Source organism: Terrapene carolina, unplaced genomic scaffold (genome assembly GCF_002925995.2).
Source record: "Terrapene carolina triunguis isolate 2854851 unplaced genomic scaffold, T_m_triunguis-2.0 Scaffold42, whole genome shotgun sequence".
NCBI lineage: Eukaryota > Metazoa > Chordata > Testudines > Emydidae > Terrapene > Terrapene triunguis.
The window spans coordinates 45332688-45345413 of NW_020664393.1; the positions used below are offsets into that span (position 1 = coordinate 45332688).

At 37.6% G+C, this 12726-nt stretch overlaps 1 protein-coding gene across 1 annotated transcript in view; it reads left to right on the forward strand.

Annotated features, from left to right (window-relative positions):
* Positions 1-12726, forward strand: part of CSMD1 (CUB and Sushi multiple domains 1) — a 1543069-nt gene that overhangs the window by 1162334 nt on the left and 368009 nt on the right. Inside the window, exon 22 of the mRNA XM_029912248.1 lies at positions 10040-10209. Within this exon, the coding sequence (XP_029768108.1) occupies positions 10040-10209 (170 nt within the window). The remainder of the gene's footprint in view (positions 1-10039; positions 10210-12726) is intronic.

The following is a 12726-nucleotide window of genomic DNA, read 5'->3' on the forward strand; positions in this document are numbered from 1 at the left end:
TGGAAGCTGTGCCTTAAGGAAGAAATCTTTAAGGATTTGAAACACGACGCCGCCCGGCCCAAGGCTGTGCTAGTATCTGGAAGGGAGGTTCTGTCACGATCTATAAGGCTAGAGACAGCTGTTGTCAGATTTAACTTGCCAAATGTTTAGGTAGATTTATGACAAAGTTTAGCAAGGTAACTCAAATGACATTGATTTTATAGCAGTCTTTAATAACCACATCTTATAATTTTGGAATTTTATAAACATGGACACAATTGTAGGTGGTTTTCAAAATCATTTTGGGTCAGAGTTTGATTTCATGAAAACAAATGGTGATTTGATCAAGTCATGATCAAAGTCTCAATATATTGGAACCTCAAAATGGTTTCAGTTTTGAATCACCTGTATCTCAGCGAGAAAAAGACAAAATAGAAGAAACTAAAGAGAATTCAGTTTTGCAAAATGGAGTGTTAGGATATGGTTTGCAAAAGTAAAACAAGGGTTGGTTTGGATATCACTCTCGTTTTATCCTAGCCACAAAGTTCAGAGTAAGAGAGCAGTTGTATGAATGATCCCTGTTTTGACTTGTTTCTAAACATTAAGCTATGCAAAATGTATCACATTTTAACATTTTTTAAAAGTTTTCTTAAGAAGCCAGGTAATGTCATGCATATCAGTCTAGATACTTTATTGACTGGTAATGGAGAGAAAAAGAGCAAAGATCTGATGAATCTCTGATCTTTATATTAAAAACCGAAAATTCCATCTATCCTGTTAGCCTCTCAGGCCAAAAAATGTGACCAGGTTCACCCCGAGGACAAGAGTTGAGAACTGGTATGAGTGACGTCTAGATCTTGAAACCAATCAATAAAAACAAAAAGCACAACTTTGCCGCTGTGAACACAAGGGAAAAGCTCTTCCCTCAGTCCTGGGCAGAATTGGTGGTGCAGAGCAGTTATTGGCTTGGGAGCAAGAAATAACTCTACTCTCACTGGCACCGTTTTTAACCCCTGCCAGTATGAGGGATGTGCCATGTGCATCCGTACATGCCTGGGCTTACCGCTGCACACATCCTTCCAGTCATAAAGGGTCACTAGAAGCCCATTCCAGTCACCCAGAGATCAGCCTCCCGACTCAAACAGGAAAAAGGAAATAGAGAGAAACATATAGGTCAGGTGTATATTCATTCTGTAATGAGTTAGAGATTCTCATTTCAGTGCACATTTTAAATTGAAAGCTTGTTACTTCTCTTTAATTTTCTCTCTTTGGATCTAGTTAAAATATTTTCAAGCTTTTTGAAACTATGCAAACTATTGTATAAACCTTATTGTTGCAATTTTTACATGAAATGTATTGGGTGTTATTTCAATTTGGATTTTGTTGTTATTGGTAAGTCAGCATTTCAGTTTGAATGTTCCTGTGAGTATACTTAGCATTTTGTTTGTTTTATAGATTTTATACTTATATTCAGAAACTGTTTGATAGTCTTCAAAAGCTCATTCTGCCATGGTTTCTTTTATCCATTTCAAGGTGCTAAAATGAAAAAAGAAACAAGTTACTTGTTTAAAGCATGTTTACTTGCCTCCCAAACAAAATAAGAAAATAATCTTGTTCCAGCCATGCTTTTCTCAATACAGGAACAGAAGAAGTTTAAGAAGGTGACTTTAAACCACCATCTTAATACTTCCTCTCAGAGCCGGATTAACCAATAGGCTAATAAGGCTATAGCCTTAGGCCCTCCTATTTTTAGGCCCTACTGTAGGCCCTCCATTCCATACTGAAGTAACAGCTGAGCAATGGTAGTGGGGCCATCAGAATTTTTTTGTCTTATTAGATATTGCTTTGTACAAATTAATCCATCAAGATGGTGAATTCAATTTATGGTTGTTGTGACTTTGTGGGCTAAGTAAGTGTTTGTGGGTCCAAGCAATATTGAACTTTTTACACAGTAGGCCTACACTTGACAATAGAAACCATGTCTAAGAAAGGAGGATGGCAGAAATTGAAGGAGGCCAAAGAAAGAGGGCAAAGACAAGACGTAGTGTTGAAAGGTACTCCTTCTCTCCTAACATTTTTTCTCCTACTAAAGTCTGGTGGTGAGGAAGTCCAGGTGAATACCAGCCCAAGTGAACAGGCTGCACCTGCACCTGCACCTGATGAAAAGGAGCAGTCTCCTGTGCTTCTCTAGCTGCAGTCTCACTCTACTCATCTGAAGACTTTCCCAGTGATAGTAATATAAAAATATCCTTCTCCACTGATCCAGGCAAGTGGGACAGGACTTCTCAAGATCTCCTTGCATATTGGACTGAGAAGGGCCCACAGAAATGCCAGAATTTAGATGACAGGTTTCATAGTGGTTTCAGGTTTCAGAATCTAGATGCTGACTTTTCATTGACAAAGCGAGAGTACACCAATGAGAATCGCTACCCGACCACATCAGTGTTTGAATATGTAAACCCTAACAAACGGATTGGCAAGTGAGAATGGCTCATCTATTCTAAGAAGAAAGTGCACAGTTTTTATTGCTGCCTGTTTTCTGATATCAATAAGTAGGGAATGTTCTGCAAAGGCTTCAGTGATTGTAAGAATACTGCATACATTGCATACCATGAGTGAGCAGTATACATTGTCAGTTAGCAGCTACCATGCCCGAAAGAAAGTTAGTGACAGAATTGATACCCAAATGGAAAACCAGTTTTTGGAAGCTCATGCTTATTGGAAGAACGTCCTCAGACGCATTCTCAGACGCGTAGTTGAAACAATTGTTTTTCTTGCTGAGCGTGGTCTGCAATTCTATGGCTCAGATGAGACTTTCAGATTGAAAGACAATGGCAATTACCTTGGTGTTCTAGAGCTAATTGCTAAGTTTGATCCTTTCTTAGCTCAGCACATCAGTGAACATGCAAATCGTTGAAAAGGCCATTCATCATATCTATCAAAGACTATTTGTGATGAATTCATTGCACTGCTGGCAAAGATGAGGCTATCAGCCATTGTAGATGAGATCAAAGATGTGGGATATTTTTCAGTGTCTGTTGACTCAGCACCAGACATGTAGATCAGCTGACTGTCATCTTGCATTATGTGCTACCTAGTGGACCATTTCGTGACCTTCATAAACATCACCAGCCACACAGGGGAGAAATCGTACCTACTCGATTTCCTCACCGCAAATGGGATTGACATCAGCCTTTGTCGTGGCCAAAGTTATGACAATGCACGTAATATGAGTGGCAAATAATCAGAAATGCAGGCAAAGATAAAAGAGCACAATGCAACTGGCCACTCATTCAGTGACAAGGAGGCCTTCAGAGTTAATACCTTCATCACAATCATTGACAAACTGAAGAGAACATTAGAACATCATATCAAGGCTTACGAAAATACTGACAAAACCTTTAGTGTACTGATAATTTTTTTGCCTAACATTTCAAGTTCCGAAGTCAGTGACGGTATCAAATGTTTGTGTCAGAAGTACCCAGACGATATCCCAGTAAATTTTACTATACTAAAGAATTTCTTCCATTTGTTGAATTTACTTCACTCTCAGATATAGACGAAAGCAAATCTATTTGGATGTACCAAGTTATCACTGAATCCATGTAACAGAATGTTTCCTAAATGTTGAAACTGCATTACGGCTGTATTTGTCACTAATGATCACTAGCTGTAGTGGAGAACGTTCCTTCTCTCTTCTAACAAGGGTCAAAAATGTCCTCCGATCCACCATGACTCAAGAGCATCTCAGTGCTTTGTCCTTCTTGAGCATTGAGAATTAAATCGTCAGGTCTTTGAATTACGATGACATCATTCATGACTTTGCCACATGAAATTGTCTGTTTTGAAGAACTGAGTGTACTGAGAATAGAATAAACTTGTTAATTTTACATAAATAAATATGTGCATATGCATGTAGATAAATGTTTGAGCACTTTATAATTTTTTTTTTGCAATATGTAATTCATACTTAGGCCCTTCCCAACCATTAGCCTTAGGCCCCTCATAATCTTAATCCAGCCCTGCTTCCTCCATTCTCTGCTGGCTGTGGGCCTCAAGAGTGTTCTGACATGCCCCAGTGCGTATGTCTGTAAGGGGTCATTTATGCAGACTGGAGACACCCGAACACAAATGTAGGTAATTCAGAGCAGAATTCAGCAGAAACTCCTTCCTCGTATAATGTCCCAGTTTAAGAACAACAGAAATTCAATAATTCAAAAATAGCAGCTATTCTGAGTTCTCAGTCACTTTTTAAAAAATCAATTTGGGGCAACATTGAGGTTTGTTCCTTTTCTCCCAATTCCTTTTCAGCATCCCACTTCTCTCTCTCCTTTGTCCCTTTTCCACTTATGTACAAGTAGTAGAGCACCACTGATTGGTTCAGCAGGAGCACTCATGAAGTTTTAGCAAGGGAGAAAGAAACATAGATGGAAACCAAAGCAGACTTTATGCCCAAGAATGCAGCATTCCCCTGCCCACACAAGAACAGCAAGGACCAGTTAAGCAGCATGGCCCACTACAGGGCCAGACCCTCTGCTCCTCATCCTTAGACTGAAGAACAGACTTTAGCTAAGCCATTAAGAAAGGCGTTCACTGTTACTAAATTACCTGGGGGTGAGAGGGTGTGGGAGAGGCTTTTAATAGAAACACTCATAAATCCTTAAATCCATAGATCACATTTGAAAAGTGCTCATGTAATACAGGTTGAAAAATAAGGAACTTAAGTCAAATATGACCATTTGAATGTGAGGAGTTTTTCTGAGCTATTAAACAATAAATTAATTCTAATATATATATTTTTACAATCTAAATACATTTCCATGCCCAGAAAAGTCCTTCGTACTTTTTTACATGCAGTGTATATATATATTATTAATCACTGCCTCTTCAACTCACACTCAAACTCAACATGCTACCTATATGGTCTGATGAGAACAAAGTAGTTCTATTTTCAGTCTAAATCAGGAATAACATGCTGTTTCTTTCTTTTTCTTTTTTCTTTCTTTCTTTCTTTTCTTTTTCTTTTTGAAATCTTTAAGCCTCAAACCATTGTGAACAAGTTAGCGGACTCCCCCCATGCCCTTCCTGGAGCATATCTCAAGAAGCAGGTTGCTTTGTCCTTTTGGATGCTAGTTTCCTTTCATTTATTTTGACTTGTAAGGAATTAGCATGGTGTTGGCAGCTTCAGAGCAAATTCCCTACTAGTTTCATGTATTTATGTCCCACTTACCAAAGACAGACTTTTACAAATTTTCCCGATGCCTTTATTAAAACAATTCTCATCACTCAGTGTTTAGGTTTACTTGCATAATGTATTTAAGATACTTGAACAAGTTGAGAGTGTGGCTATAATAATTTATTCTAACTACAATATCTAACGTGCAAATATTATTTGATCCTAAATACATAAGGTGAAAATGAGAATTAGTACATAGAACTTTTCCCTATGAGAAGAGAGAGAGATTACTGACTGGCTTGATTCGCCCAAACTGTGGGTCTTCATGAGCCAGTTTTCAAAGTGATTATTCACTGGGAGAAAATTTATATACAAAAGAGGAGAATGTGAATGACTGTATCAGTTATTTAGTAGTTGCATTAGCTGCTTTGCACAGAAGGTGTTGCTGCGGATGGCAGTAGCTTTAAACAAAACAAAACACTTCTAGATTAAAGAAAAATGAGAAGACAGACTAAGAGACTTCAAAGATAAATGTTGCAGCAGTTGTAAATTTTAAGAAATCTACCTTATGTTATTTCATATGTACCTCATGTGGCTCTGTACATGTACACAGTACTATATAGTGGCAGATCAGCATGAAACAGATAATACATCCATGCCCTGAAGGGCATAAAATGGAAGGGTCTGATTTGGAAATATAGAATATGGGACCAGATCCCCAGCAGATGTAAATTAGTGTAGCTCCAGTAACTTGACTATAGCTACATTGCTTTGCACTAGCTGAGTCAGTGGCCCAAACTGTTTATAGAATCATAGATTCCAAAGCCTGATGGGCCCTTAATAATCATCTAGTCCTACTTCCAGTATAATACAGGTCATAGAACTTCCCCAAAATAATTCCTAGAACATATATTTTAGGGGGGAAAATCTGATCTTGATTTAAAAATTTTCCGTTAGGAACTTTAACGGGTTTTTTGAAATTGTGAACTTTTAAAATTAAGTGAATTTCCCAGGAAATCTCTAGAAGGAGTGGGTATGCTAATATAATTCCTCTGGTTATCAGCTTCTTTGAAGCTTCACCCAGGAGTGTGGACCCATTGTCTTCCTGATGACCTATTCAAAGAGCCAAACTGGATAAATGAATGGCTCTCTTACTCATGAGGTTGCTTGTTTTTAGCTGAAGTTGTGATGAACTTGTGACCACAGGAAAAACTACTAATCATCAACCAGAATCCATGTTGGAGTTTGGGTGATCTCTAGTAAGCTTATTAGCACGTGTGTGTGTTCTTTTATTGTTTTTAATAAGTCCTCTCTATTTCTTGTATCTTAAGAATAAAATGTGCTTGCTTAGAAATAGCTATGTGGTAGCTTAACTGTGAAAATTACACTGTGCCATCTCTGGAGAGAAGGCAAAATAGCCTCCTTAGGTAGCCTGTATTTTGCTGGGAATATCATAGGGTAGGCTGGGAACTCTTCAGCCTTGAAATACCTCGGTTGGAAGGGATAAATACATGTCTTTTCACCCAAGAGAGGCAAGAGCTGGGCAGCTGGAAGCATGACAGTGGGTTCCCCCTGCTGGATCACTGAGGGATAATACAGGTGCAGTTGCCCTGAACTGTGATAGACTTATTATTAGAATGGAAGACCAATGAATTCCAAAGTTTGTGTACCAAGCAATAAGACTGTCAGGGGTGGACATAAACTGAATATACAACCAGACCACCTTAAGTACCTTGCTAAAGAGTAATTCAGGTGGTACTCAATTGACAAGAAGACCATGCCTCTGCAATTTTCCATGATGATGATGGAGTGGGATCTGGTTAAGGGGAACTTTGCCTTAGACTGTGATTTTAGTAAATTAGAGGGGTCAGGGAAGAGGGTATGGTTGTAAATATTGTGGAACATATTTTGGAAAACAAAGGGGTCATAACAACTTGGTAAACTTATTTTTTGAATCCTCATCAACAATCCTTATACTTCCCCATCTATTGTTTCCAGCTCTTGGTTGTTGTCATGTCTACCTTTAGATTGTATACTCTTTGGAGTAGGAAATGTGTCTAGACATATCTTCAATAAAGCCTCTTGTACACAGTGGCCACTAAGAAATAATAATGATCGTGGTTTCTTCCCCATTAAAATAATAAGTTTTTATACAAGTCATCTTCCTAATTGGGAATCATATTTAATAGGTTTACAGTTGTTATTGCTTTTCGAGCTTAGTTCAGTGTTAATTTTATATTACTTCACAGATATTAATACTGCAGGGCTATAACTGTTTTGTTTGTAATACCTACTGGTATTGTATATGTCCTCCTGGTTATCATTTGATTACTGCAGGTATATTATTTTTAAAAAAGTACTTTACAGCCAATGAGTTTTAGTTCTTTGGAGAAGATAGAGAGGCAACATGAATTGGGCCTAAGGAAACAAAGATATATGTATTCCTCAAGGAGTATTTTCATATCAATCTTTATCTGAGCAGACCCCTCTTTGTGGAAAAGTTTGTATAGGGTACCTGAACTTTCTACATGAGATAAGATTTCCTCAGTCTACTGCCAGACTTTTTGTTAATTATTTACAAACAGAAGTCATCTGCAGTGATTCTTCACTGGATAAGTACTAATTTAAATGAAATTCATAATGTTAAATTAAATGATAAATTCAGAAATATATGAAGTTATCTTTGTGTCAACACGTTGGGTTTTGCATCTACTGACTGTAATAATGGCACTGTATAGAATTGATTTTATATACTTAATTAGTTCCTTTCATAGATTCAGTAGGTTAAATTAGCATATCTATGACCATGTATAATATCTCTTGTATATGTGATAGAGCTTTTGTCTGGAGAAGATACCTTGCCCTGACTTGGCTTGTGGAATTTATCTAAGATATCTTTTCTACCTATGACTATTAACTCAGTGGCAGATTCTCCAATCTACTAAAACTTCTTTGTGCCATATATGCAGGGCAAAGTGGCCTTAAGTTTGGCTGGAGATATCCATGGGAGAATCCCGCGGATAGGAAAACTATCTGCTGGTGCAGGTGGCTCTGCTACCTACTCTAACTTCAGTCCCCCTTACCCTGAATAAAGGCAGTGCAACATCTGGGCAGGATGAGGAGGGGAGGAAGCATGATGAAGTAGAGCTCCACTACATTTGATCCTCCACAAGTCGGGACTGACCTATAACTTATGCCAAGGTGGGATGGCCCTGAATCAAGGAGTCACAACCCAGCTCCCTGATGCTTCCATTCTCCATACTATCTAAACAGATCTCAAATAGAGAGCAGAATCAAGACTTATATGTAAGATAGTCAATGTTTTCTCTTTCTTCTTCTTGTAATTGTTGGGAATATGTAATGAAATCAATTGTAGCAGAGGAATTTAAAAACAAATACTGCAATAGTCTTTAGGAGCCAGAAACTTCCAAAGTTGATAGTACCTGTCAAGACCATACTTGGTTCTGGAGTCAGTCTTTTGGCAATTGATTATTTATATATAGATATAATATATGCATTTCTCCATGAGGATGTTCCCAGAAAAATGCATTAAAATTCCAGATAACATTGTGTTAAATTTTCAAAAGGGATCTCTAAACTTGTACCTCAAAATTATGCTTAGACCAACTTACAAATGCACATTCCCATTTGGAAGTGTGAATGGGTGCATTAGTTTAGAAACAACCTTTGAACGTGACCTAAGAATCTATTTTAAATCCACACGAGAGAGGATATCCAGAGAGACGGTTGAAACATTGCCATTAATCTTTCCACACATAGTATTTGAAATACCTGTGGTTGGAGGTTTACAAATTTCTTAGCTATTATTTCATTTGATGTAGGTTTGAGTCTGGCTCAGCATTTTTCACTCAGAACAATACACTGTATTTTATTTTTGCCTCATATTTAAGTCTTAATATTCAGTCCAATATAAATTATATATTTTAAAGTTCCTGTAGTATCTACGTACCAGTTTGTGACTGTAGTTCAGAACAGGTAAATATAGTTCTGTATTTTTTTCCAAAGCTGCTAATATTTAGATTATCTGTTTTTAAACAGTATTTCATTCTTTTCTCCTCTGCTTAAATCCTGAGTTTTGAAGTTATTTGTGACCTAGAATATCTATATTGCATTCTTGATATACTTTTGTTACCCTTCAATCAGAAAACAAGCTAAGTCCACAGCCTAAACCTTCACCTCATGCTGCACACCTTCCTTTCCAGACAGGCAATAAAACAACACTCTTTACTGCTGAGAGGGAAGGGAAGGTCTTTTCTGTCCACCCTCCAGACTGCTGGGAGAAGGCTTCATCCACTTTTCGGTTGTGAAGGAGGGTAGCTGTTGATTTCATCCTTGGCAGATGTCAGCAGCTTCTTTATTGCTGATGGAAGAAACTGTTCCAATAGCTATCATACTGTCAGATTTTTGTTTTTTACCTTAGGACTTGACTCTCCATTTTGTCTAGTATTTTTATCAGGTAAAAGAGGGAGTCAATGTGATCAGTGCTCCCCTTATTTCTGCCTAAGACCAGAACAGCTGTCAGATGTGCTTCAACAAAACATTCAATTTCTATGTGATCAGTCCTCCCACCTTGTTTGGGAGGGTCGATCTGCTGAGAGAACTAATAGGGACTTTGAAGGCTAAGGGGAATAGACCAAGGTAACCTGAATTTCCCTTAGTCTACAAGGGAAGCATGTGGTCATTGTTTTGGTAGTTTGTCAATCAAAGATAAAGTACAGAAGCAACATATTTCTCTCAGATAGTCTCTATTACTTACGTATTATAAAAGAGACAGTGTTAGGTTTGAATATAATCATTATTTTATATTCTTGAAATGGATAATCCACCTTTTTAATTTATTTTTAATGTGCCTATTTCCTTTAGCTGAATGTGGAGCAAGTGTCTCTGGAAATGAAGGAACATTGCTGTCTCCAAATTTTCCATCTAATTATGACAACAACCACGAATGCATCTATAAAATTGAAACAGAGGCTGGTAAAGGGATCCATCTTAGAGCCAGGACCTTTCAACTGCATGAAGGAGACATTGTTAAGGTAAAAGAAAATCTGTTTCATTGTCTACTACCCTCTCCCCTCACTCTACATGAGCAATTGGTGTGTGTGTGTGTGTGTGTGTGTGTGTGTGTGTGTGTGTGTGTGTGTGTATGGAAATGAAATAGAGAATGAAATTTTATACATACATACAAACAATATAAATTTAATTCTCTATTTCATGTGTATTTAATATAAAGAAAGATGATACCGGTCAGCTGTGATTTATATGCGTGTGTGTGTGTGTAAATACACACACACACAGATCTAGATAGATGTGTGTGTATATATATATATATAGCGAGAGAGAGATGTATATCTATCTATACATCTATCTAGATCTATATATGTGTGTGTGTGTGTATATATATATGTGTGTGTGTGTGTGTGTGTGTGTGTTTAAAATATTATATTTTGCTACATATAATATAACCCATAGCTGACTGGCATCACCTTTTTTTATATTAAATGCAAATGAAATAGGGAACTGCATTAAGATTGCAATACAGTAAGTAGAAATATGATGCTATTATAATGATGACGATGAAAAGAAAACCTAAATTGTGAACCTGAATAATTTAAGAAATTGATTTCTATCCACAGTGAACATGTTTATATCTACAGAGTTGTGAGTACTTCGTGAGGGCAGTCTCTGATCCTGGATGCCCCTTTTATTCTTAAAATTTTGCTTTTCCATTTTTTTAACCTGTGCAATAATATTAATTAAGACATAGCCAAATAATGAATATCCATCTCATCATTGAAAAATGTGAGGAGTATAATCACCCATTGATCATGTGCTTTATTGACTACACAGAAGTGTTTGATACCATCCAACATGACTAACTTTTGAGGATAGTGGCTGGTATGGGATTTCAAAGCACTCATTGAACTCATCACAAGTCTCTACTACCACCAGCAGACCACGATGTGAACAGTAGTAGGCAGCACTGGGCAGGATGTGAAACAAGGATGTATTTTGCTCCAAGCCTCTTTAACATATATACCTAATATATTATGAGACAAGCCTTGGAATGTTTTGGTAAAGGATCTGGGATTTCCATTGCCATCAGATCTGCTGATAACACAACATTCTTTGCTGCAATCACTGATGCAATGCAAAAAATGTTGGAGTATGTAAAAACAGTTAGTGAGGAATTTGGGCTACTCCTGAATGTGATGAAATCAAAATGTATTTACATTGATACTAGCAAAAACAGGATGCAAGACAACATCATGATTAACAGACAAGCTGTATAAGCAGTAGATACATTTAATTGTCTCAGATCATATCTATCCAGCCAACAAGGCTATTCCAAAGAAATCAGAAGATGACTAGGGATGGCTCGCTCAGCTACTGACTTCTTTAAGAAAATGTGGAAAAAACATGGCATCTCAAAATGTACGACGGTGTGTCTAGTGAAAAGCCTTATTTTTTACTGTAGAGATTTATGGATCTCTTGTGAATCATGGGATGTTAATGCTTCAGACAAGAAGAAAACTGAACAACTGAAATGTGGTGCTGCTGAAGACTCTTGCATATCTCCTGGATGGAAACAAAGATGAATGCTTATATTAGAAATATTATTGGAGAGAAATAGACCCTGATGTTGGAAATCAAAGCTACAAAATTATGTGCTTTGGTAATATTAGGTGTAGAGGTTGGAAATAGCTTTGAGAAAGTTATTGAAAGAATGGTGTAAGGTCATCATCATAGGGGATAACCAGCGAGGAGATGGATGGATGTGTATGGCAGATCACTGGAAGTTATCAGTGCTCAAAATTTCGTAAAGGCTTCCGAAAATTCCATGATGCACTGACATTCATACATGAATAAATGTATTTAACATTGTTAATTTAATTTAAAAGTATTTTCTTTGCTCAATTGAGAAGAGAAGAGCTATACTACTGTTGTTAGTGCTGTGGAGTGTTGTTAAGGCTGCTAAGTGCTGCTGTTCCTGGAGCTCCAGTGTTAGCTGCACTAGCAGAGAGTGCAGCTGGCAGATTCAGCAGACCTTAATGTTGTTCATAAAGAAAGACCATAGGTTAGGTTTGGTGATTAAGGCACTTGGCCAGGTTTATTGTCGACAAAGCACAGTACTATTGCCCTGGCTCAATGGTTACAGGTACACTAACACATGTATGCTCGCGACAATGGTACCAATTCAATCAGCACACCACGAAGCTGTCCCCTAGACTTGTACAAAGATACCCCTCCTATGACTTCTCCTTTTATACATTGATACAGACAAGTTACATATTACATTCTATATGTTGCTACCATCCTTGAATCTGCTAGTTTGAACAAAACATTTCCATCCATTACCCTGTCATCCCCTCCTTATCTTACGAGGGGCCGGTGTGTTCTTGTATCATCTCTTGTGGAATTTGTTTATGCAGCTACTTGAAAACTCTGGGTTTTCTGGTACTATCCTCTCACATCAGGAATGTGCTTACTTGGTTAGCTGACACCTAGTGTATTACTATTCTGCCAAGGCCAGGCCTACTTTCATTCACCCT